The sequence below is a fragment of the Suncus etruscus genome, chromosome 2, assembly GCF_024139225.1.
Source record: "Suncus etruscus isolate mSunEtr1 chromosome 2, mSunEtr1.pri.cur, whole genome shotgun sequence".
Lineage (NCBI taxonomy): Eukaryota > Metazoa > Chordata > Mammalia > Eulipotyphla > Soricidae > Suncus > Suncus etruscus.
This window is the reverse complement of record NC_064849.1, coordinates 39,675,824-39,701,459: the sequence shown is the minus strand read 5'-3', so window position 1 is coordinate 39,701,459 and position 25,636 is coordinate 39,675,824. Positions and strand designations below refer to the sequence as shown.

The 25,636-nt window shown below is 37.3% G+C and overlaps 1 protein-coding gene across 6 annotated transcripts in view; it reads right to left on the bottom strand.

Moving 5' to 3' along the window:
- TRIM9 (tripartite motif containing 9) overlaps nucleotides 1–25,636 on the bottom strand; it is a 113,045-nt gene that overhangs the window by 35,131 nt on the left and 52,278 nt on the right. For all 6 annotated transcript variants that reach the window (XM_049767096.1, XM_049767111.1, XM_049767106.1 and 3 more), the window contains exons 2-5: nucleotides 14,943–15,038; nucleotides 14,136–14,258; nucleotides 3,914–4,024; nucleotides 1,751–1,904 (exon numbers count right to left, since the gene is read on the bottom strand). In XM_049767096.1, the coding sequence (XP_049623053.1) occupies nucleotides 1,751–1,904; nucleotides 3,914–4,024; nucleotides 14,136–14,258; nucleotides 14,943–15,038 (484 nt within the window). The remainder of the gene's footprint in view (nucleotides 1–1,750; nucleotides 1,905–3,913; nucleotides 4,025–14,135; nucleotides 14,259–14,942; nucleotides 15,039–25,636) is intronic.

The window sequence follows — 25,636 nt, the reverse complement described above, 5'->3', positions numbered from 1 at the left end:
GCAGTGGTGCAGTGGTAGGGCATTTGCCTTGCACTAGGCTGACCTAGGAGGGACCTTGGCGTCCCATATGGTCCTCCAAGCCAGGAGCGATTTCTGAGCGCAGAGCCAGGAGTAACCCCTGAGCATCACTGGGTGTTGCCCCAAAACAAAAACCAAAATCAAACCAAAACAAAACAAAAAACAAAAAACAAAAAACAAATTGAGAGGGGAATTCCATGATTTATTGAAGAAACCTTTCAGTAAGAACCTGAAGGTTGAGCAAGTGAGTTCTGGAGCCATGTTCTTGGTTTTAAACACCTTACCCTGCTACCCACTGACTGAGTGAGCTTACACAGTAACCTAGCCTTTCTGTGCCCCATTTTTCTCATTGTCTGATAGGGTTGATAAAGTAGAATAAATCAATCTGTAGTAAACACTCCAAAGAATGGATTGGCAAGAAATCTATAAATGGTAAACTATAGTTTTTTTTGCTTGCTTACTCTTTGTGCCACACCCAGCAATCCTCAGGGGAAATTTTGAGTTATCAGAGTGAGTCAGCTGTGTGCAAGGCATTCTACCTACTGTAGGTATCTCCGGTCCCAACAATTCATTTGTTCTCACAATCTACTAAATTAAAGAATTAAGGAGTGGGTGCTGGAGTTAGAGCATAGTGAGTGGTAGGGCATTTGCTTTACATGTGGCCAACCTAGGATCAATCCCAGCATCCCATATGGCCCCTGAGCCTGTCAAGAGTAATTTCTGAGCATACAGCCAATACCTGAGTACTACCAGGTGTGGTCCCCAATCCTAGCAAATGCCATTTGGAAAGAAGATCAGAAGTCACCAGGGGCTGGGGAGGGGAAACAAGTCGGACTACAAAGTACTATAAAGACTCCAGGGTGATTTTTGTGGTTAGGGAATCATTTAAATTTTATAACAGCAGTAGTTACTAGAAATTATATACATAAAAAAACAGTATATAACTATATAGACTGAAAAAACAGTATATAACTATATAGACACTGTACCAATTTCTGTGTTTGGTATTGTAGATATCACATAATAAAATTATCATACATTTCTGTGGCTGTGTAATTATTTCAAAATAAAAAGTAAAAATAATATGTAAAATGAATGTTATTTATGCTTTCATAAAATTATTGCAGCACTGACTTAAGTTTTTGCTCTTTTCATAACAATTATGTTCCATAATTTTAAGTAATTATGCTGCTCTTTCAGTCACCCCTAAAATCTCAAGAGATCTTGCAATATTCATTAGTCACATAAACTAGAGAGTTAAAAAAGTTACAGTTCAAATTTTACTTCCTGCAGTCCAGCTCATTTTCCTGATCAGCATTTCTGGGTTACTTTCTATACCAAGATTTTATTTTTGTAATGATCTATGTGCTCTCTCTCTCTTTCTCTCTCCCTCTCCCTCTCTCCCTCTCTCTCACACACACTTCATGACAGCTATTCTTGAATCTGAGCATGTAAAATAAGCATAGTTTATCTAAATAAATTGATATTCTAAGAAATATGTAACATGAATACAACAGTACATTCCCACTGCATGACAAGATAGAAATCAGTCCAGATCTTTGGAATATTGACCAGAGTGGAATGTATGTGTGGGAGTGGTGATGTGTGTATGTGTGTTCCCATATCTCAGGTGATATATAAGCCACCTTATTTGCTACCATTTGGTAAGCAGTATCCTGTCTCAATGACCTGAATTCACCTTGGATATGGGGCTGTAGATGCCTGCACTTACCTTTCATTTGCACAAAGTCAAGCTGGTGAATAGATTGTAGCAGAGGGCTGTTGTCCAAACTCAGGTCAAAGTCCGTGGTCATCCTGGGAGTGAGTGTTCCTTTCCCCCACTGATCCTCAGTCAGGTGCACTCTCCTTATGAGGGCATCAGAAATCTAATCACATCAAAGATCACAGTCTAAGAATTTTGCCACCATCTTGGACACTGAACCTTGTTCCCAATTCTCCAAGAGCATTTCCACCCAACTGCGTCGTGACTCACATCTTTTCTATCTCTGCACAGGTGGTGAAGAGCTTGTTTCAACAAGGGTGACTCAATATTTATCACTCCAATTTGGGGCATTTTTGTGAGTCAGAGGGGAGAACTAGAAATAGTAGGCAAATTTGGAGTATATGATCATATTATGACATATCAATTAAAAGCCATAAACATTAAATATGTATTCAATTAGTTAATCCTACTTATACCTAACAGTCCAAATTTTTCTAATATGAGGTATGGGTACCCTGATCAGGCTTGGAATGGATTTTATGAAGTAGTTTTGAGAGGCATATTGAAATAGGGTAATAATTTGTAATCTGTAAAGTATAATAAAATCTTCAAATATGTAAAATCTGTAAAATAAAATTTCTTACGTTTTAAACACATCATCTTTATTTATCACTCTATTATTTGGTAAATAATTCTTTTTTATTTCTTTTACTTAGATTCTGTTTCTGGAACTCTTGACCAGTTTGGTAGAATCTGAGTTAAATGATTTTTAAACAAGTCTATTTTTTGGAGTTCAATTGGGCTATACCTTGGGATGCCCAGGATTGCTTCCTGGCTCTGTGATCAGCGATCACTTTGGGGAATGTTCAAAGAACCATATGCAGTGCTTAGAATAATACTAGGGTTGGCTGTGGTCAAGGCAAATGCTGTGCCTCTGTTTTCTTATGTCCCAAATAAAATTATTGGTTCAATAATTAAATAAAATTTAGCTGAAATAGTTACATCTTAAAGAAACCACAAAACACTTAAGAGGAAAACCCTTTGCTGCTTTTGAATAAATCACTGATATATTGGCCAATTTTAATGGTCAGAAAATAGAAACTTTGCATGCTGTACATGGAATCTATTATGCTGAGTGAAATAAGTCAGAGAGAGAGAGAAAGATGCAGAATGGTCTCACACATCTATGGGTTTTAAGAAAAATGAAAGACATTTCTCAACAATTTTCAGAGACAAAAGAGGAGGGCTGGACGTTACAGCCAACCTCATGAACCTCACCACAAAGAGTGATGAGTTTAGTTAGAGAAATAACTATATTGCAAACTATCCTAACAATGAGAAAATATGAGGGAAATAGAAAGCCTTTCTAGAGTACAGGTGGGGGCAGGGAGAGGAGGAGGGATATTTGGGACATTGGTGGTGGGAATGCTGCACTGGTGATGGGGGGTTGTCATCTTATATGACTGAAATCCAACCATAATCATGTTTGTAACCAAGGTATTTAAATAAAAAAAAAGACATTTTTAGCTAATGAGGTCAAATAAGGCAAGGCCCCTTCTTTTTGTTTCAACGATCATATTATTAAACAAGACTACTTTTCATTTTATTTTCAGTGTAGAGTTTTCATATATTGTGCTTCTCAGTAGTAATTTGGCTTTTAAAGTGACCTCCACATAGAGGACTAAGTTGGGAGGTGGGGCTGGACACTTTGGTGGTGGTAAGCTGACGTAACCTTGTACAGAAAGGCTATAAATGTCAATTTCATCATAAATGCATCATAATAAACTTAGCTATAATAATTCTTTAAAAGAAAATAAATAAAGACATTTCTAGACAAACTGCCTTATGCAGATATTAGGTGAAAAGAACTGTTCTTAGGTAATGTCATAACTCTACTTTGAACATGCAGGAAATTATGCTATTGTGTTTTCTGTATTATGACTAAATACAAAAACTCGAAAAAGGAAACAAGAAGTACACATGCTTCAAAATTAGAAGCAGAGACTCTGTGGAAGTCAGTGAACTTTTTCAGTCATATAGAAATGTAATGCACAAGAAGGAATTCCTTGTCAGGAACCATTCAAAGCTAATGCTATTGGATTTCCAACCTTCATGTAGGCCTCAGTTCATGAAACAAGCAAACATGAAACAAACAAACTAGATGACACTCACCTGCAAAAACCCACTAGGATCATTTTCCTTGATCACTTCCAGGCAGTACTCCATGAGTCCTGTGGTCTGGCGTAATTTTACGGTACAGTGAGAGATCTGATCTCGAACCACCTACGATCGATGCGAGAACACAATGAACTCAAATAGCATATGGTAGAGAAGATGTAAACTAATCTTTGGAAATCTTCTTTCAATTGAAATCTAAGAGCATCATGGAATGTAAATGATTTGTGACATTTTCAGTCAAAGTCTATAGAGATAATGGCTTTGAAAGACACCTGGTATATGACTTTAAAAGAGCTTGTGACCTATCAGAAAGGCACTGATGAAAATCTCGTTTTCTTAGAATCTGTAGGAGAATCTAATGGTTCCTTTCTCTGGGAAACTGACGACTAGAATCTTCTCTAAGCAAAGATGTCATACAGACTCTTTTAAGGAGCTGCATAACCTGAAACTGTAGATTCTGTTTGGTGAGTGATCTTCTCCCAATCTCAATCTGTCCTTTTAAACAACAGATGCCACAAATATATCTAATTCCTTTCTCGTTCCAATATTATTTCTTAGGGTAGGTAATTGAGAGGTATTGGATCTTGGGCTGGAGATATATATATAGTACAGGGGGAAAGGCCCAAATTTGATTCCCAATACCATATATGTTCCCTGAGCACCACCAGGGATATTTTGCACAGAGTTAAGTTAAGACCTGAGCACCAATGAGTGTGGCACAAATGCCATTTCCACCTGTCCAAACAAGAAATAAAAAAAGAAGTGGATCTTGCTGAAAAATATATATTATTTACCGACATCAGTAAACCACAGAAATATAGCTGCATAATTAAGTTTTAATAATAACCCATTTACAATCATGGTCTCATACTGATAAGCAGTCTTAAAAACTGCTCAATTAGTCAAGTTTTATTTGCCTCTCTGAACATGTACTTCTGCCACCAGTAATCTAGATTTGCCCAGTGTCAAACTCATGGCTGTCCTTGAAAATCTATTATTCAGATATGTTCATCTTGTGAGCCCTTTGCTCAATAAAAAATACTGGAGCATTTTTTAGTAGAGTTGTAGTAGGGGTTTTTAGGAACCTCAATTATGTATATCTGTGATACTTTCATTACTTTTCAATAGTCTAAAAAATATTCAGTATTATAGCTTTTATAACTACTAAAAGGTTTTAATAATATTTAAAATTAATTTCAATGTAGATTATTGAATCTAGTTTCCTAAACAATTAGAAAGTAGGTGGATAAAGGTAAACATTTCATCATGCTCATGTACAATTTGAAAACATTTTTATATTAATTTTTCCATGAGTTATACTAGTTATAATTTCAATATGAGACAATTTCACTTAATGCTGTCATATATGCATTTTTATGCTGTCATCATGATGAGTGCTACCCCCTACATACTCACTAAATTGAGTGTTATTATTATTTATTTAGTGATCTCTATTTCTCTATTTTTGCACATTTCAATTCTTTCTGGTTTTGAAAATTAATTCATTATTGCTAATTTTTAATTTCTAATTTCTATAGGGCATATCCCCATTAGAGCTGGTGGACTATCAGGATTATACCTGATGATACTCAGGGAGTCAGAGAGCGCTAGGGATTGAGTTCAGGGTCTCACACATACTAGGAGAAATATCTCCTCAGTCCTCTAATTTTTTAGTTGAGATAAAATATACACAACTCTGATTATCTTGGCTATTGAAATTGTGAAGTTCTAAGGAAGAAAAATTCACAGTTTTGGGACCAGAGATAATATAGAGAGGGCAACGTGCCATCTTGTGTTGACCTGAGTTCTATCCTTGGTACCACAAATGATCCACTGACTAAATGCCCTGAGTACTGAGCCAGGAGTAAGCCTTGATAACTTCCAGGTCTGGCCCCCAAATCAAACTAAACCAAAAAAAAAAAATCACATTTTTAACAGCTCCTATCAACCATTATCAGAAAAATTTCGTCTTCCCAGACCAAAACTTTATATTCATTAAACAATAATTTTCTATATCACCTTTTTCCATTCTCCCTCTGTCTATGAAAACTTTTTTCTACTTCCTTACTATGAATTTGCTTATTGTAAAGTTCTCATAGAAGCTGGATCATAAATTCTTTTTTTAATGACTGGCTTATTTTACTTAGTATAATGTCTTCAAAGCTCATCCATCCAGTAGCACTGTCAACATTTCCCTCAAGATTGGATAATATTCCTTGTATGTACATAGCTCATTTTGTTTATTCAGGTTTCTATGGATAGTTGGATTGCTTCTATTTTTGTCTACTAGGAACACAAATATCCATGTGACTATGCATTTTACTTGGAATATATACTTTGAAGTGGAATTACTGGGTCATATGTGAATTCCATACATTTTGTACTAAATCTTCTAGTTTTAATTAATTTAAATTATTTACTGCTTTTTAGAGAGATAGTACAATTTTATATGTATATATACATATATACATGCATGATGGTTGCAATTTCTCCTTATTCTCCCGACACACTATTTCTTGCTCGTCTTTTTCAGTAAGGCACTCTAATTGATATGATGTATCTTCTTGTGACTTTAATTTCTAGCTCCCTATTGGCTAGGGATATTTAATATTTGTTCATGTACTCATTGGCTAAGGTTGGCCAATATAATACTTTCTTTGAAGAAGTGTGAATTCAAATCATTTATCCATTTTTAAATTGGGTTGCTGTTTGTGTTTTTAGTCTTTTTTGGGGGGGGGGGCTCACCTGGGTTACTCCTGGTTATGCCTTCAGAAATCACTCCTGGCTTGGGTGACTATATGGGATGCTGGGGGATTGAACCACAGTCCGTCCTAGGTCAGCCGCGTGCATGACAAACACCCTACGGCTACGCCACTGCTCTGGCCCCATGTTTTTAGTCTTTTAGTCTTTTTTTTTTTTTTTTTTTTTTGGTTTTTGGGTCACACCAGGCAGTGCTCAGGGTTTACTCTTAGCTCTAGGCTCAGAAATCGCTCCTGGCGGGCACAGGGGACCATATGGGATGCTGGAATTTGAACCACCGTCCTTCTGTATGAAAGGCAAATGCCTTACCTCCACGCTATTTCTCCGGCCCCTGTTTTTAGTTTTTGAAGTACAAAATTGATACATATTTCAATTTGTTTAAGTTTTTTTAATTGTCTTTGCGTTTGTGTCACATTCACTAAATCACTACTAAAGCAGTGTCGTGAAGCTTTTGCCTGTTGTTTTGTTTTGTTTGTTTTAGGTGACACTTGTCAGTTGTCAGAGCTTACTTCTGGCTCTATTTTCTGAATGATTCTTGGTGGCCATGGAGGACCATTTGGGAAAAAGGGGATGGAATTCAGGTTTGTCCTGAACAAGGAACATGCTCTTCCACGCTGTACTATAATTCTGGTTCCTGTTTTTTTCTGAAAGTTTTATAGTTTCAGTTCTTATAGTTAAGTCGTTGATTTATTACCAGAAAAGTTCTTTAGTATACTCTTAGATAAGAGTCCAACACTACATTTCTTTTAATATTATTTATTTATTGGTTTTTGGGCCACACCCGGCAGTGCTCAGGGTTACTTCTGACTCTATACTCAGAATTTGCTCCTGACTCAGGGGACCATAAAGGATGATGGAGATTGAACCTAGGTCCATTCCAGGTCGGCTGCATGAAAGGCAAATGCCATATCATTGTGCTATCATACTACTACTTTTGTTGTAGTGAATTGCATATTTTTATATTTTGGTAGTCAGCATGTCAACACCATTAGGTAGTTGAAATCCCAATAGACACCATTCACTACCCAGATGCCATCTGTCCTCGGACCATGCATAACTGAGCCACAAATGCATAGGAGATCTGAGCACTGCCATTCAAAGCAGGATGCACTGAATCTCTGTGCTTATTTCCTAGAGCATTCAGCTCAGAGTTATGACTTACAAGTGCTACAATAAATGCATTACTAAACCCTCATAAAACTTTATGTCTGCTTCTATAAATTTCCACTCAAGCAAGACTTAGGTGCCAAAGTTATTGTTTGAGTGTTGTGTCTCTGACAACTCTAAAAAATCTTCACTGTCATACTGCCATTTAGCAGGGATTTGGCATTGGTTCCTGTAATTTATAGTTCCTTGATCACTCAAGAACCATGAGTTCTGGCTCTTAACATCCCCCTGCTGAGAGATTTAATAACTCTTTTGCAATGGATTTTGGCCATCATTTTATATTTAATCACATTTATCACAATAATCTCTGATAAAAATCAATGCTATAAGTTAGGGTACAGGGTTCTCCAAAGGAGAAATTTTGGGTGAATTGTAACTGACTTCTTGTTTCTGGGAAAGATTTCAAACCTTATAAAATTAGTCAGAATAATTAGATCTTTAAAGAGTACACATAAGAAACAAACAAACAAACAAACAAGACAAGGGTAGTGAAGCAAGACAACTTTCTCACGTTTGAAACTGACTTAGTTGTGAGTTATATAGGCAAAACACTTTGGCAATTAGATTCAGCTTGTAAAATTAAAAGTTGTCTATTTTTCCTTAGAGTATAGTAATATTATTGTAATATAATCATCATATTCACTTAGAGACACTGAAATTAGTGAAGAATGTTTTATTATATGTCATAATTTCCCCATATGGTTTTAGATTAATATTTCCCTGTTCTCTTGTCACTATCTTCTGAAGTGATACTTTCAGTTCATCTGCAAAGAAGTTAATCATTTCAAAGTGATTGACAATTTGAGTTTTTAATCAAGGAAAGAATTATTTATGCATGCTGAATAAATAAAGTACACCTTCATGTTGAGGAAAATATGATTATTTTCATTCTAAATGAATTTCATTCATTCTTAAGTAAACTGTATATCTGTGATCTTTTTATTCCAGAAACTGTAAATGCCAGCAACAACCTCATCAATAAATCGAGTGGAATGCACAAAACACAATCTTAGTGTATAGACTACTATACACAAAATGGCTTCTTGCATCTAGAATAATATATGCTTTGTCAGAGAAGTTAATATGGATAAATATTTACTATGGAGGAATAAGCTTACTGGTATCCTCCCAACATACCACTTTTATCACATAGGCAGCCATATTAAGGGATGAATGCAGGGTGGTGTTTTATAGGCTGTGAAACTGAATTACACCATAACATTAAAGTATGTGTGAAGTTGCTTCTGGAGGTAAGAATGACAGTTATGTCTATTGGTGTACCTATCTTAGACCCTGGATTTGGTGTAGATACCTAAGACCCACCCATTTCTGGGAGGGGTCTTGGGAACCGGATATTAGGTGTGACCTTACCTGCAAAACCCCGCCCATTCCTGGGAGGGGTCTTGGAAAAGTTAGATAAGCCTTGGACCGAGGGGATTCGGCCCCTTTCTGCGCTGTTGGGCGCTCTGGCTTTTGGGCCTCTGTGTTCTGGTCTTTGACCAGCATGGAGCCCAAAGGAAAGATGGCTGAAAGGGTTAAGAGGCAGGGCTAGCCTAGAATGGCTGAATGCTTGAAAGGTTGTGAGATAGGCCACACACATGTGGTGAATAGGGAATGAATAAAGCTGATGCTTCCTGATGCCTGTCTCTGGATAAGTCTGATTTCCGCCTTTCACCTGGGCCTGGGACCCGCCGGCTAGATGGGGTTGTGGAGCCACGTGGCCTGGGCTGGCAGAAAAAAATCCATCGCCATCCACCGCCATCCAGCCCCATCATTAATTATTTGATTCAACAATGTCTGAATTTAGACTAAAGATATTAATAAAGAAGTTCTGAAGGCCTACATTAGTATTGGGCAAAGTGAGAGTGTATTCAAAGGTGTGTACCCTAACCTTGGTGAGCTTAGTTGTACGTGGTGGAGTATCCAGGTGACTCACTGACACCCAGGGAATTCTATCCTATATAGACTTTACTGTTGGACATTTTTTGTTTGTTTGTTTGATTTTGGGTCACACCCACAGAGCTCAGGGGTTACTCCTGGCTCTATGCTCAGAAATTGCTCCTGGCAGGCTCGGGGGACTGTATGGGATGCCGGGATTTGAATCACTGTCCTTCTGCATGCAAGGCAAATGCCTTACCCCCATGCTATCTCCCTGGTCCCTGTTGGTCATTTTTTAAGGAGTAACTTCTATATGTTTTGCTTTACATAGCTCGGAACAGAAAACCACAGAATTTTCCCAGTGATACTATGAAAAGAATTGCTCCTTAATAATGTACTTGTCAACAGTAATACTTATGACTAAATTCTTAGATTAGACTCCAACAACTTCTGCTGAAGGCAGATGAAGGTTTCAAGCTGTTCCAGGACATCAAATTTTTCGAAAGGTGATTGTAATTGACAAATGAACTCCTTGCTAGTCGTTTTATAGGGATTAAATTGATTAAGTTTACAGATGTTGATTTTTATTTATAGTTATGGGTATAGTCAACCAAATCCTAGATAACAGTTATCACTATTTTGATGTTAGGTGCCATGGATTTTAAATATTCCAAGCATATACTTTACCACCGAGTTACATTTCTAGCCCAAATATAATTATTTTTAAGTGAATCATCAGCTTTGGTATCCCTTTCTTCCTTTGTCTTTCATCTTTACCTTCCTTTCTTCCATCCATCAATAATTCCTTCTATTATTTCTTCCCTTCTTCTCCTTTTTCTCTATCCTAACTAAAGGATTACTTGAGTATTATAAAGCACCTAGAAAGAGTTTAAGTGAGCGACTTCATAAGCCCAAACTATTCTTCTCAGATTTGTACTTTTAGTGATGTGGCCATATAACTAATTTATGTTGCGAACATAGTAGCAACATAACAAGCAATGCATGGTAAAAATAACAAATATAGTTATTTCAATAACAATAATGATTATGATGAAACTCATGTCTTGGGATATAGAAACCCTGTGTAAATTTGTAAAGCTCTATAAAATTCCAAGTTTCTTCTTTAGCATTGTTAATGAATAACTTTAATATAAATTAATCTACCAGCTTCATGTGGAAGTTAAAGGTTTTCTAGAGCCAAAATTCTTTTGCCTAATTCTAGCATTGAAAGACAACCAAGAAGACACTATCTCATACAATTTAGTATATGAATTAACTATAAAACATTTGGGAGATTACACAATGAAGATAATTGGAGAAAAATTTCAAACTTTAACTGCTACAGATTTATCAAAAGAAAAACACCACTTTCAAAATTACTAAAATAGACACAAAAACTTTTAATTTAAAAACTTTAAAATTAATTTAAAATTAAACTTAATTTAATTTTAAAATTTTCAACATTTTAATTTGAGCATCAATTAAAATTCTTCTTGAGGATTACAGTCTAGTTGACATTTTTTGGCTATCCCCAACCAAGGAATCTAAGAGAAGATGTAGGTAGAGCAAGAACTCTGGGGCTTCAATTTGCCCTGCTAATTGTGGGAATGTTAGTCCTAAAATTTGGAACATGAGTTAGTAATGTTTCTTGAAAGCTTAAAAATGTTTTTTCCTTCCAGCAGCTTTCTGACATTTTCTTTAGTTTACCACATGCTGAAAATAGATATTTGCCTCCTAATGTTTTTTAATCCACAGAAGAGTATTAACTGTAATTTACATTTCAAACTATGTTCCTAAAATATGGTCACATCTGCATATATCTCAAAGCTTTTATTTTTTTAAGACTTTTAAAAATAGCTCACCAAATGTTGTCAATGATTTTATAGGATGATTACTTATAAGTTCTTATCACTGAATAATTTCCTAAATTTAGAGAAATCACACCATCTACAGGCTAATTCACACTAGGGACTCTGGGACAGTGGAAAAGAAATTTCTAGGAATTATTTTTACAGCGAATTGAATCATGCTTTATTTCTTATTCTTATTCAAATGACAGCAACAATAATAGCTAATTTTATTGAGTATGTGCTAAGTGCTTTCCAATGTCCTGTGAGTGTCAAATGCTTTATACAAAGGTGAAGGGAACTGAGCCACAGATTTGCCCAAGATGGAATGCTTATTAAGTGGTAGTATTCACCATAACCTGGTCTCTATGACAAAGAATTCAGCCCTTTACTTCACTTTCTCTTCTTCAGAACCAGAACTATTCAATCTGCTTAAGCAAGAGAACTTTCAGAGAGGGCCATGAGTAGATCATGAAGACTGTCTTTATATGCACTCACTTTCTAGTCTTCCAGGCTTTGAGATTTCTCAAGAAGAAAAAGTTGCCAGAAAAACACACACAACTCTCTTTTTTTGTCAGCAAAATGGAGGCCCCTAGAGAACTCAGCCAAAGGGAAGCGGAAGACTGTAAGATTATTTCTGCCAGACTGTGAGTGATGGGTTAGCCAACAAAGACTGAAAGAAGTACTGTGCTTGGAACTGATGTCTATAAAAGGCCAGTTTTTTCTCACACATCTGAATAGCTACAGAAGTGACAAGGAAATGAAAAGGCAGGAGGAGAAAAGCACAGGAGGGAGATGTGGAGGCTGGCATTGGTAGTTGTGTCAGCATTGCTGGCTTGTTTTTAGGAGCAGTGACAGATACAATATACTAAAAACAGCAGAGAAACAAATAATTCTAGATAGAAAACAAACCAATTTTGCTTCCATGGGATGCAGCCAGCCACCTGCTCAATGTTTATCTGGCCCTTTTAGATCTGGGACAGGGAACACCACCGTTAGCAAGGTGGAATGCACAGCAGTTCTGAGCACTGTCTGCAGGGGAAACTGCCACGTACCAGTGGGCCATCAACATCTATGTCCATTGCAGATCCCTATATTCTTGTCCTGCAGAAGCAACACTAATGAAGAAGAAAAAGGGTCTTTTATACTCTCTATTCCTTTTGCTTTCTCAATTTTTGACCCCTTCTTCCATCCATATGGTTGTCCTTATTTTTCTCTATATAGGAAACCTGGAGCGGACAAGATGCACAATATGCCTTACCACCACAAACTGTTCATTATATTCTGCTTATGGATACTAGGAACATATATGCCATGCTTAATAAAAGAGAGTACACTAATAAATTTTATTATTTGGTATTACAATGGTGGTTCATGACTCAAACTTTTATTATTTTAATTTATTTATTTATGATCTTGGGGCCAAACCTGGCAGTGCTCAGACCTTACTTCTGGCTCTGTGCTCAATGATCACTCTTAGCAGGGTTCTGGGTTGGTTGAGAGCTCTACCTATTATACTATCTCTGACTTCTGTTCCAGTCTTTGAATGGAAAGAAGACCCACTCCCCATATCATTCCCCCAGACAGTATTTTCATATAGCTCTGATGACTCAAATAACATTTTGGGTTCTACTCCCCTGCCTATGACTCTGCTCTTTGTAATGTGCATTATGTGATACTTGATGAGGAATGCTGAAGATAGGGGATATACTCCCTCATATAATACTCATATAATACTTTTCCAGAGTCAGACAAGTGCCATTTGTTAGATTCTCATTCTGACAAGTCATCAGGACTGGAACTGTTATGGTACCATTGTGTTCTTACCTCTAGAACGGGGATAAGAGTAACAATAACTTCATAGAGTTGCTATGAGGGATAGAAGATCTGAGTCCCATAAATTCAATGTGCCTCAGAAATGGGATCCCTAAACTTTATCAATTGATATTATAAAAGCCACAGCTTTGTTGCCAAAGATGATTATTTTGTGTTGCTTACTGGACAACTATATTTCTTGTTATTTCTTGAGTTACCGAGATAATTGCCAACTTTGGAAAAACTTTCTTTAAGACCTAATCTGACTATCTTGGAGATAATTGCTTATGGAGAAGGCCCATTTGCTTAATTGTTTCAGCTAAATATATGATTGATACTATATACTAACACTTCAGGGAAGTTATGAGGTATCTTTAATATTGTCTCCATAGTGCCTGCCATGATATTTTCATCTTCTGTTCTAAGTTTCCCCACATATTTTTCCTCAGCATTTTTGCTGCCATATTTCATACATACTGACTTTTCTCATTTACTTTTATCCCTCTTGCTAGAATAGAAGCTCCACAAGAGTAGGGATTTTGATTTATTTTGTTATGCCTGCTCAGAGCAATTCCTAGTCCAGAGGCATCATTAAACCGATAGGGGTGAGATAATGAAGTGGGAGGTGAATGAAGGTATGCATTGCTCTTTAATAACCAAGCCATTGCCAAGCCACACAAGGCTGTGGCCATTCTGGTTCCTAGGAAAACAGCTTATGGTGTTCTGCTCCCCCACCACATGGCTCTCACCTTCAGCTTGTGCTCATGCTCCTTGTTGACACGTGCAAGCAGCTGGGCTTTCCTTCTATTGAGGGCATCGATGAGAGCATCACACTGGGCCACCAGGCAGGCCTCAAACTCCACACTGTTCTCCTGTGAGAGAGCATACCACTCAGCCCAGGCTATTCCAGCACCACAGGGTGCTATAGAAAATGGAAGTCCTTACCCATTTTTGAGCTAGAGATTACTGTGAGAGGGAACAAAAGGAAATTCTGTCCATGATATACTTTTGGCATTTAAAAAATTACAGTGAACTTAGTCCTTAGGAGTAGTGCTTTGATTTTAATTTAAAAGGATAGGGGCCGGAAAAATAGCATGGAGGTAGGGCATTTGCTTTGCATGCAGAAGGACAGTAGCTCAAATCCTGGCATCCCATATGGTCCCCTGAGCCTGCCAGGAGCAATTTAAGAAAAAAGACAAAGTATAAATTATCATTAAAATAAAATACATTCATTACAAGATGCATTTTTTAAAGTTAGAAAGATAGTTAAATTCATATAAGGTCTTCTTGCTAAATAGCCAGAAGTTGAGAGTTAGAACTCAATATGGAAGTTAGGAATCACTTGGCATTCCAAGTTGTTTACTGGCTCATAGGCAAAGTGTAAAGCACTTCAAGAAGGATTATACTTGAAACTGAATTTTATGTGTGCTTGTATGTATTAGAAGAGATAAAGTACTACAAAATATATGGGAAATTTCCCTGCCAACTAAAGAAAACAAATAACCCATTACCCAAATGCATGCCAGGTTTTCATTTGTCTCAAGTACTGTCAGTACCTGGATTTGCTGCACCATGTTGCGGAGTTGCACCAGAAACTCCTTGGCTTCTTTGGCCCGGTCTGAGAGTCCATTCAGTGCTTGGGAGAGTTGGCTCTGCAAAGACAAAGAAGGTAAGCCACAGAGCTGTATATTCACAGGAAGGAATGGAAAACCAGCACAGGGTTTTGGTGTAAAACTAAGAGTTCTTAATCTCCTCAGTTACCTTTCTGGACTGCCTTGACTGCTGAGGTTGCCCAGGACACAGTGATGTTTCCCTAAATGGAAATCTAGTCTTGCTGGTGTGACCCCTTTCTTTGGTTTTCACCTGTCTTTATAGCAGGTATCTGTGACTCTTATAGAGAAGATCTACATGGTGGTAGTAAAAGAACCTCTGCATTAATGGAATCTGAATAGATGGACCACTAGGTTTCTTCCACTAGGCTTTATATTATTGGAGACAGCATATTTCTAGCTAAATCCTTGTACTGGAATTTTCCATTACTTGTGCCCATAACCATTATCTTTGGTAAAGAATTCCTTCTAGCAGTCTGGATGTCTCTTCCATCCTTCCTGTAAAAAAAAAAAAAAAAAAACAGAGGAAAAACTCCCTTTTACACAATACCTTTTAAAAAACTAAAGTCCACTCTCTCCTTTTGGTTTTTGGGCCAGGTCCAGTGGCAATTAAGGGTTGCTCCTGACTCTGTGCTCAGAAATCACTCCTGGCAGGCTCGAGGGACCATATAGGATGCCGGGATCAAAACTGAGTCCATCCTAGGTGGATCACATGCAAGACAAATGCCCTACTGCTGTGCTATCGCTGGATCCCAGATTTTTCTTTTATGATGCTTTAGTAAATACAAAGTCAGGGATAAACTCTTTAAAAATATTCAGGCAATATTGACAGATGCTTGGATAAAGAAGGTATGGTATAAATACTCAGTGGAATTCCAGTCTTCTATTAAAAAGAGAAAATAGTACCATTTGGGACAAGAATGATGAAACTAGATTTTTTTTGTGGGGGGGGGTGACACCTGGTATTGCTCAGTGCTTACTCTTGGCTCTGTACTCAGCAATCACTCCCAGAAGAACTCAGGGGACCTTATGGGGACCTGGGGAATCAAGCCCAGGTCAGCCATGTGCAAGGATAGTGTCTTAACCTCTATACTATCTCTCAGCCCCAAAGATCAATAAAACTTGAAGAGATTGTGGTAAGCAAAAAGTGATAAATTAATAAATTCACTTATATGTGAAATATACATAACTAAAGCAAGGTAATTTGCATAGAACAAGGGAACTTCCAAACTTGATGAAAACTGCAATGATTACTGGGGAGGGAAAGTGGGTAAAGGAAGAATAAGAGGGAATTTTTTTTTATTTGTGGTGATATAGCATAACAGCTTTGATGATGGGCATGACAAACCTGAAACCTATACACATATTGCTAAGCATTTGTATTATAAGCTAATAAACAAATAAAAAGGGCCAATAGAACAAATACTTGGTAGGTAATGTGATATGGTAGAAAAACACATGCTTTGGAAAGGTTCCTAATATATTTTCCTCATTCATGAAATGAGAAGAATACAACACTAGGATACAATGAATTTTGCATGAGATAAGATAGTTAAAAACCCAGATTCCTGCTGACATATGGCAAATTGCTCAATAAATTTTTGATGCTATTCATTACTATCTGCCAGGGCATACCTAAGCTTTTAGGGGGGGCTCAGCCCACCAGATGTATCCTCAGATTTTCCTGGTGGTGAGAACTCAATTGACCCCCATGGGCTTCCTCAAAAGGCCCGCTGTGGATGCCTTTTTCCCCTGCGTGGAAGGTTGAGAAATTTCCAAAGAGATGCTTGGCATTACATTTTCAGTCAGTATTTGGCTACTCTCCTTAATAAATATCAGGCAAAATTATGGCCTCTATCAAATAATTTGGCTCAGAAATTCCAGCACCAAAGATTATTTGAGAATCCCTTTTCTGGAGAATATTTAGAACCTATAAGTTAAGACAATGTTTTCTCTCTTTTTCAAATATGTCCTTGCAGCTGCAGTTTCTGGTGGTCAAGGGCAAAGCCAGAGAGCAGACCCCTGGGCTATCGGCTCCTTCTTTTACTTGACCCCTAAAACAATAGAGTCCAACCCAGGAAGATCAAGTTTCTAGATATTTCTTCTTTCCTCCTAATCCTGATTTTGCAGTTGAAGTAAGCTTGCAAGGAGTCCCCTTAAGTGTAACCTTCTCTCTTGTAATTTAGAATTTTTACAGTCACACCCATAGCTTAGGTATTGTTACTGTTGTACTATGCTTTGTGATTATAATTATTCTTTACCTCTGGCTAATTTTACCCCTATAAATCCCCTTGCTCAAAAAATTAAACTTGTTGCACTCCTGCCAATAAAACGTGTTGACCCCACATACTCTGTGTGGTTTCATTTATTTCATATTTCATATTTGTCCGTACGCCAGTTTGGGCAACCCACTCTCCCTGAAGTGGATTCACCGAAATCGCACTGGCGCTGTAAGACAGAAGCCACTTACAGCAATTATCTATCTTACTGCCTGCTCACAAACATGTGCTAACTTATTGGAGTGATTCATATGACAAATTTTTAGAATAGGACCTATTACAGTATATCCTTCAACAGCCTTTTGTTGGAGGGGGCATACCCAGAGATGCTCAAGACTTGCTCTGTACTAAGAGATTACTCTTGGTGGTATTTAAAACACCATATGCAGTGCCAGGAATCAAACCCAGGTCAGTCTTGGGCAAAGCCTAACCTGTTTTGCTTTCTCATCGAAAATTGTACTTTGCTCAGGGAACCATATGTGATACTAGGATGAAACTTAAATGGACTATGAATTTGAGTTTGCTGTGTGTAAGACAAGCTCCTTATCTGTTGTACTATTACTCTGGTCCCTAAAACTGTTCTCTCTTTTTTTCCAAATTAATATCTTTATTTAAACACCTTGATTACAAATGTGATTGTAGTTGGGTTTCAGTCATGTAAAGAACATCCCCCTTCACCAGTTCAACATTCCCATCACCAATGTCCCAAATAGTTTTTATTTTTTGCCTTTTATTTGTTATTAATAATACATTTTTATTTTAAACATAGTGGCTTACATATCGTTGACAATAATGTTTTAGGTACACATTAACATAAAATCAGGGGAATTCCCATCACCGAATTGTCCTCCCTCCACCTCCGTTCCTGTCCTGCCTCCCATAACCTCCTCCCTCACCCCTGGGGCTGCTAGCATGAGTGGTCCTCTCTGTGCCCAGCTTACTACTTAGTGATCCTACACCTGTTTGGTCTTGGTACCTCCTTTGTTTCCCCCTCTAATTGGGAGGCTGGACTAGATAGTTTAAGTTATGTGGTTTTGTTTGAAGAAAGGAAAAGTAATAAACTGGGGTAAAAATCAAAAATGTCGAAAATGGGCAGAGTCCTTCTAGAGGTTCTCATTCTCAGTTTGAGAGACAAAGGGGAAAAAGAAGGTGAAACATCACAACAGTACAAAAAAGAAGTGTTAAATAAAATATCCAGTGAGCACTCCAACAATAAAGATAAGCACCACATAAAAGCCATGGTCTTGAGATGAAAAACATGGCAGAGTGCATAAAGGAAGAAGAGAAAAGAAGGAAAAAAAATAAGAATGGAGACAACAGCTTCAATATCCACACCAAAACAAAGAAATCGACAAAAACTAGATAAATAAATATATAAAAAATTATAATAAAATAAAAAAATGTTTTGTGCTTTTTGCCTTCTGCAAAGGCACAGTAAATTTTTGGGTCATTTGAAAAGGAATTCCCTTGGCCTAAGAGATACAGGGCTTCTCCACCCTTGAAGTATATTGTCATGGGATTAACTATAGACTCCTTTCAGGTTCATTTACTCTCCCCTTGGTGCTTTTGTGGTGTATGGAAGACTTCTGCTCCTTCCTGAGTGATAAAGTCAATGTCCCAAATCTTCCTCCTCCCCACCTCACCCCTGCCTGTACTCTAGACAGGCTTTCTACTTCCCTCATTCATTCACATTGTTAGGATAGTTCTCAATGTAGTTATTTCTCTAACTGCACTCATCACTTTATGTGGCGAGCTTCATGTCGTGAGCTGGACCTTCCAGCCCTCCTCTCTTTTGTCTATGGGAATTATTGTAAAAACGTCTTTTATTTTTCTTAAAACCCATAGACAAGTGAGACTATTCTGCATCTCTCTCTCTCCCTCTGACTTATTTCACTATTTTCCTATACATGGATGTACATGGAATCTATTATGCTGAGTAAAAAAAACTGTTCTCTTACGTTTTGTCAACTTGTACAACTTGTAGCAGCAGTTGAGCAGGAGACAATAAAAGTATCCAGGAGAACATCACCAGAAATGCCCTTATAGGAGATTTATATGTATACTGCTTTTATAGGATAGTCTTTTGGTCACATTTATAAGCTGTAGCTAATGTAGAAAAGCATTTGTATTGATTGATTTTGGTTTTGTGTTAACAGTGCTATTTTATTCAATACATCAGAACAGGATTGAAAATTTATGAGTAGGAACACTGAAGATGTGAAAATTTAGGGTGTTTTTGTTCTTGCACCTTTGGCTGAGGAGACATGTGAAGGTGTTTATAAGACAAAAGCAACAACATTCTGATTTCTTAGATACTTGTTTTCCACATTTTCTGAAATGATGACATGATCATGAGAAGGGGAAAATAATGCAACCAAAGAAGCATTAATAAACTTCCAGTCAAGAGCTCAGAACATGATCTGAATATTCTAGGTATCCCAGAAAGAGAAAAGTTGTTTGTAGTTATAAATAAATAAATAATACTACCTCTTCTGTTTTATGTTTGTTTGTTTTCACCTTCCATTCAAGCTTTGGCTCTACTCACCTCTTAAAGGAGTGAATTCTACAGGAGGCTAGAAGACCAAGGATTGCAGGGGGGTATGTTTCAGAACCCATCATCATGTCAGTTCAGTAAATAAATAATGAAATTTCATCCATTCCTACCAATTTCTTACTTGCTCATACAGCTGCTGAGCAAGTTGACTGCACTTTTTTCCTTTTTCTGCCACAAACATTACTCATGTGTCATTTTCTCTTTCAGCGTACTCCACATATTGAATGGAGACAAATTGGGACAGATAAAGTAATCTTCCTTGCTGTCTGGAACCTGAAGTTACAGGCACAAGATGAGCCAAAAAAGGTCAACCGGAGAATTGGAACAAGATCCAGGAGGAGGCTAATCAAGAGGTTTGATGGCTCAGAAAATGATCTGGCCATTTCTCCTGGCAGCTCTGTCACGTGGTAAGCCTTTCAGAGCTTCTCAGTTACCAGGACCAACACAAAATACTGAAAATAGCAATGGATTGTAAGATAACATTCAGATATCAACCCCAAAGTTGTTCCCCAACTTCCTCCTTCCTTAAAATTATTCCTTTGATATGTAAAAGCCCACTGGGTAGGTACTTTTGTCTCACTTTCAACCTCCCCTCTCTTGCTAGATGTTATTGGTATAGTAAAGAAAAAAGTGCTTTTTTGGCGTGGTGCTCAGAGACATCATGAGAAAGAAGCCACAAGAAATCACTTTTTTTTTTTTTTTTTTAGTTTTTGGGTCACACCCGGCAGTGCTCAGGGGTTACTCCTGGCTGTCTGCTCAGAAATAGCTCCTGGCAGGCACGGGGGACCATATGGGACACCGGGATTCGAACCAACCACCTTTAGTCCTGGATCGGCTGCTTGCAAGGCAAACACCGTTGTGCTATCTCTCCGGGCCCAAGAAATCACTTTTAAAAGCCACTGACTCCTTGACTTTCCTGATTGGCCTGGTGTATTATTTCTTCGCTGTTACCCAGCTTCTTCAGACCTGGCTGCATGGGGTTTAGAAATATGGTGACTGAGTGATCTTACAAGTCATGAATTTTTATTTTATAATTAATACAATGTTATTCTAAAGGAATATGAATAGTTATATTTGTAATTTCTAATGAGCCAAGGTATCTGATAAGTGCTTTTAGTGGGTATCCTATTCAATCACAAAAATCCATGTTATTTTGCAGACTCAGAGAAAGTTTACCTGAGTTATGAATTTGCAACTAACATATAGAAGAGCTGAAACACAAACCCTAATCTGATTCCAAAGCCATGCTCCCTGCTTAGCCTCCAAAGAAGATAATTAGTCTTTCACATACAAAAACAACATATGGTCAAAGCATGTAAAAGCAAAGAAGGGAAACTGATGAGGGATTCTGGTTGATTCTGAAGGAAATTAATTATGCTTAATTGTTAGGTAATGTGTGAACAACAGCAAGGCTAGTTTACTCAGGAAATGTTCTAATTCTTTTTTCTTGTATTAAGATTTGAAACTCCATTATCAATAGGGAGACAGAATCTTTGGATTGCTGTACAATACTGTTTTTTATCTTACTAGACTGAGTTATTCTTGATGTATTGATTTTTGGAAGAAATTGGGTTGAGTGAGATAAAGAAATGAGAATTCACTGATTATCTAGACTTTGTCAGAGAGTGTGCCTTTCTCTGGATAGTCTAAACCGGATAGGTGTGCTGTTGTTAGGCAGTAAGTAAGTATTCACAGAAAGCATTAAAAAATCTGCCTCCTCAGTGCTAGACTTTTGTGTAAATATTGGATTTATATCCTGGAGACAGACTACAGGCTAGATGGCCTTCATGTGAAAACTATCTTTTCTCTTAGCCCTAGGCTCTGATGGCTTTTCCAGAAAGCTGTATATAGTAATCCAATTTGTTTGGTGTTAAGATAAGCAAGGCATATTTGAGATGTAGAAATGGTTAGTTAGTTCTCTACAGTAGTCAAATGTTCCAGATAGATATTTTCAGTTTCAATAGGGGCTTTACACAAAATACATTAAAGAATGCTCTTATAGAGGCAACAAAGTAAAAAGGCACTGAGCTACTTTTCATATAAATGCACTTTCACTCTTAGTGACTCAAGTTTTAAAAGTAGAAATGAATTGTTAATCATACCTTAACTTTTCAAAGGATGAGAACTAAAGAACTAGAGGGAACAAAACCTTTATTGCTCTTTAGAAATAACTTTTCAATTCTATTTTTTTATTTGGTTTTTTTTTTTTTTTTTTTTTTTTTTTTTTGGCCACACTCAGTGGTGCTCAGAGGTTACTCCTGGCTCTGAACTCAGAGAACACACCTGGAAAGCTCAGGGGACCATATGGGATGTTGGGGATCAAACCCGGATTGGCTGCATGCAAGGCAAATGCCCTACCCTCTGTGTTATTGCTCCAGCCTTCAGACCTCAACCTTATTTTAAAAGCAGAATATATTTATTAGAGAAAAATCAGAAAGCAAAAATACTAAACCATCACCCCATGAACAATGTCCTTACACTGTACACTGACTAGAAGATGAATAAGACCAGTGTTTCCATGAAGGGTTTGTGGACAAGGTCCTCAAGAATGACTGAACCTGTGCACTGACCTCATCAGCTGTTATTAGCAGAATGTGCAGAAAACAAGGAAAGAAAAGGAGACTCCCAATGAAGAACTGGTATTCATGGACAGTGACATGGAAAACTCTAAAGGCTTTTAGTGATCTTGATAGTCATCTTGAAAATGGACTCCTTTCATAAACAGGAACTTGGGTGGCCAGTTAAGATTGTAAAGAAAGAAACTGGTTTGATGAGTTGTAGAGTTTTATTTCCTTCTTCAGGATGGTTTTCTCTCACTTATAAAAGATGATGAAACAAAATCTCTGGGATCTTGAGGACTCAGTAAGCTAAAACAATCAGTTCTTGGAATTATGATTGCAATACTAGGTCTGAAATCAGTATTAAATATATATACACAATGAAAAATCTGTCAGTATTGCATGGTCTCTTGATTCATGCTGTGGATGACTTTTCTTTTTTGGGGGGAGGAATATACACATGTATTTAGGAATCACAATTGACAATGCTCACTCTTGACAGAAGAAAATATGTTTTGCCAAGGATTAAACCTGGGTTGACTACAAGGCAAATGCCTTGTCTACTTTATCATCTCTCTGGCCCTGATACTAAAAACATTAGGCATATTCTATTCTATTTTATTCTATTCATCTATTCTATTCTCTATTATATTCCATTCCATTGTTCATGGAAATAATTGATTGGGATATCTCTTTTATTGCAGAAAGTTAATGGTTTAAAAAGGGATCACAGACAATTATTTCAATCAATATCTGTGCGTAGTTTTATTTATTTTATTTTATTTTTTTGTTTTTTGTTTTTCGGGCCACACCCGTTTGATGCTCAGGGGTTACTCCTGGCTAAGCGCTCAGAAATTGCCCCTGGCTTGGAGAGACCATATGGGACACCGGGGGATCGAACCGCAGTCCTTCTTTGGCTAGTGCTTGCAAGGCAGACACCTTACCTCTAGCGCCACTTTGCCGGCCCCTAGTTTTATTTTTTTATTTTTTGTTTTTGGGCTACACTGACAACACTCAAAAATTACTCCTGGCTCTATGTTCAGAAATCACTCCTGAAAGGCTGCATACAAGGCAAATGCCTTATATACTGTGCTCTGGCCCCAATAATAGTTTTATTTATGAGATAGCAATGGTTAAGGTTGTTGATGGACTCTGCTGGCCTAAAAAATGGATAACATTTTAACCAATTCCCTGCCTTCACAAGAGGCATCAGATAATAGATTAACACTTGAAAAAAGGTTGCAGTGAACACCATTAAAGAGTTTTCAATGTATGTAATTCCAGGAAATAAATTGGAGTCATTATGGAGGAATTATCTTTATTGTTATATATAAGTCAAAAAACTGAATAGTGACATTGATCTTTGTACTCCTCTACATTACCTCACATATTTCACTTAATGTTTAGTATCTCTAAGAAATTAAAAATGCACTGATGAAAGGATTGTTACTGAAATAAGGTATGCCTGAAATCAAAAATGAATGACTTTGTAATTTCATGGTGACTAAATAAAAACTAAAACAATTAAGAAATGCCATTTTAAATAAAATATAAAAAAACTAGAAGTTAAAATAAAATTTACAAGTTTATTGGACATTAAGGAAAAAGAATTTAGAAAAATATATATGGTATTTATAAAAATTTAGAGTGTTTTCATAATAGTGGTGGGAATTGACATATCTACCTCTAGCAGGGCTAAAAAGGCCATGAGTGTCCAGATTAATTCTGGGCTCTTGTTTATACTAGATATAGACTCCAGCTCTTTGAGTTATCCTCTCAGTATATTAAATATTTTTGGGCAAACTGGTAAACCCAAATATTTCTATAATATTATTTTCACTAAAATTAGTTTCGCTAGATGGGATGTGAAAGCCTAGAACATTTTTTACCTTCTCCTATCCTTTATCTCCTACACCCTGAATAAATATTTTTTATTTTTCATGTATTGTCAAAGCTAAATCATGATTATTGAGCAGAGGAAACAGTACATGAGTTAGGAAATATGCCTTTCATATGCTCCATCCAGGTTGTATCCTTATCTCCCTCCCCCAATCACATGATAGCCAGATAATGAAAAAGGTGGCCTGCTTTTAAAGTCATTTTTTGGGGGGTATTGGGCCATACCTAGCAGCTTTCAGTGGTTAGTCCTAGCTATATGGTCAGAAATCGATGCTGGCAGGTTCAGGAACCATATGGGATGCCAGGGATAGAACCCAGGTCAGTCCTGGGTTGGCCACGTACAAGAAAAATGCCCTACTGCTGTACTGTTGCTCCAGTGGTCCCAAAAGTATTTTTTTTTATAATTTTTATTATGAATTATGAGAACAAAAGATGCAAAGAAAGAGGATAAGGTAAAGTTACAGTGGAAGGACAATCACCCATAACATAATTATCAGAAGAAGTCCCCTTGCTGATATCTTAACTTTGAATTTTCACCAAAGAAAGTTAAGATAAATAAAACAGAATCCATGTGCAATTACTTTGTCCCTCAAGTCCCCAGATTGTAGCACATTATAATATTTCTTAACAGCACACAAGGCAATCTAAAGCCATCAAACTTACGTAACTCCTTAAACATTAGAGGCATAGTATTTTTTACATTTCCATGTACATGCATATTAGCTTAAGTTAACCTCAAATTTTAAGTGGGTGTGTTTTAAGGATTAGAGTCAAAGGAGCACAGTAAAAACGGTGTTAGAGTGGCAATTGTTGTTTGCATAGGCCCACCAAAATATGAGAGGCATGGAAAGGAATAGCTTTGGCCTAAATACAAAGAGATCATACCCCTGAAGTTTCCTGGCATAAGACCAGCTCTAGGCCTCAGGAAAGTTATCATTCGCTCCAAGACATTGTCCGTAGCGCCAACACACTTATCACACAGTCTCTGTTGTTGGTCTCATGTTTCTGTATTAAAGATTCTGGAATCTGCATGTCCTACATTGAAGTCATGATGTGGAGTGCCTTTTCGTTTCACCTCACCATGAAAGGGGAATGCAGGAAGCCCTGTCCTGTAAGCAGGTTGTTGTTGTTAAGTCTTCTCAGTGTTAAGGGAAGTCTCTTTTGAGCAGGACGATGTCTGAGCAGTGGTAGGGTCTTCCGTGGTAGAGGATTGCTTCCAGGTGATGTTATAGACAAACCTCACCATAAAGGGGCAATACAGCAAGCCCTGTCCAGTAAACAGGTCATTGTTCTTGTTGTCTTCTCAGTGTTAAGGGATGTCTCTTTTGAGTAGATTGATGTCTGAGCAGC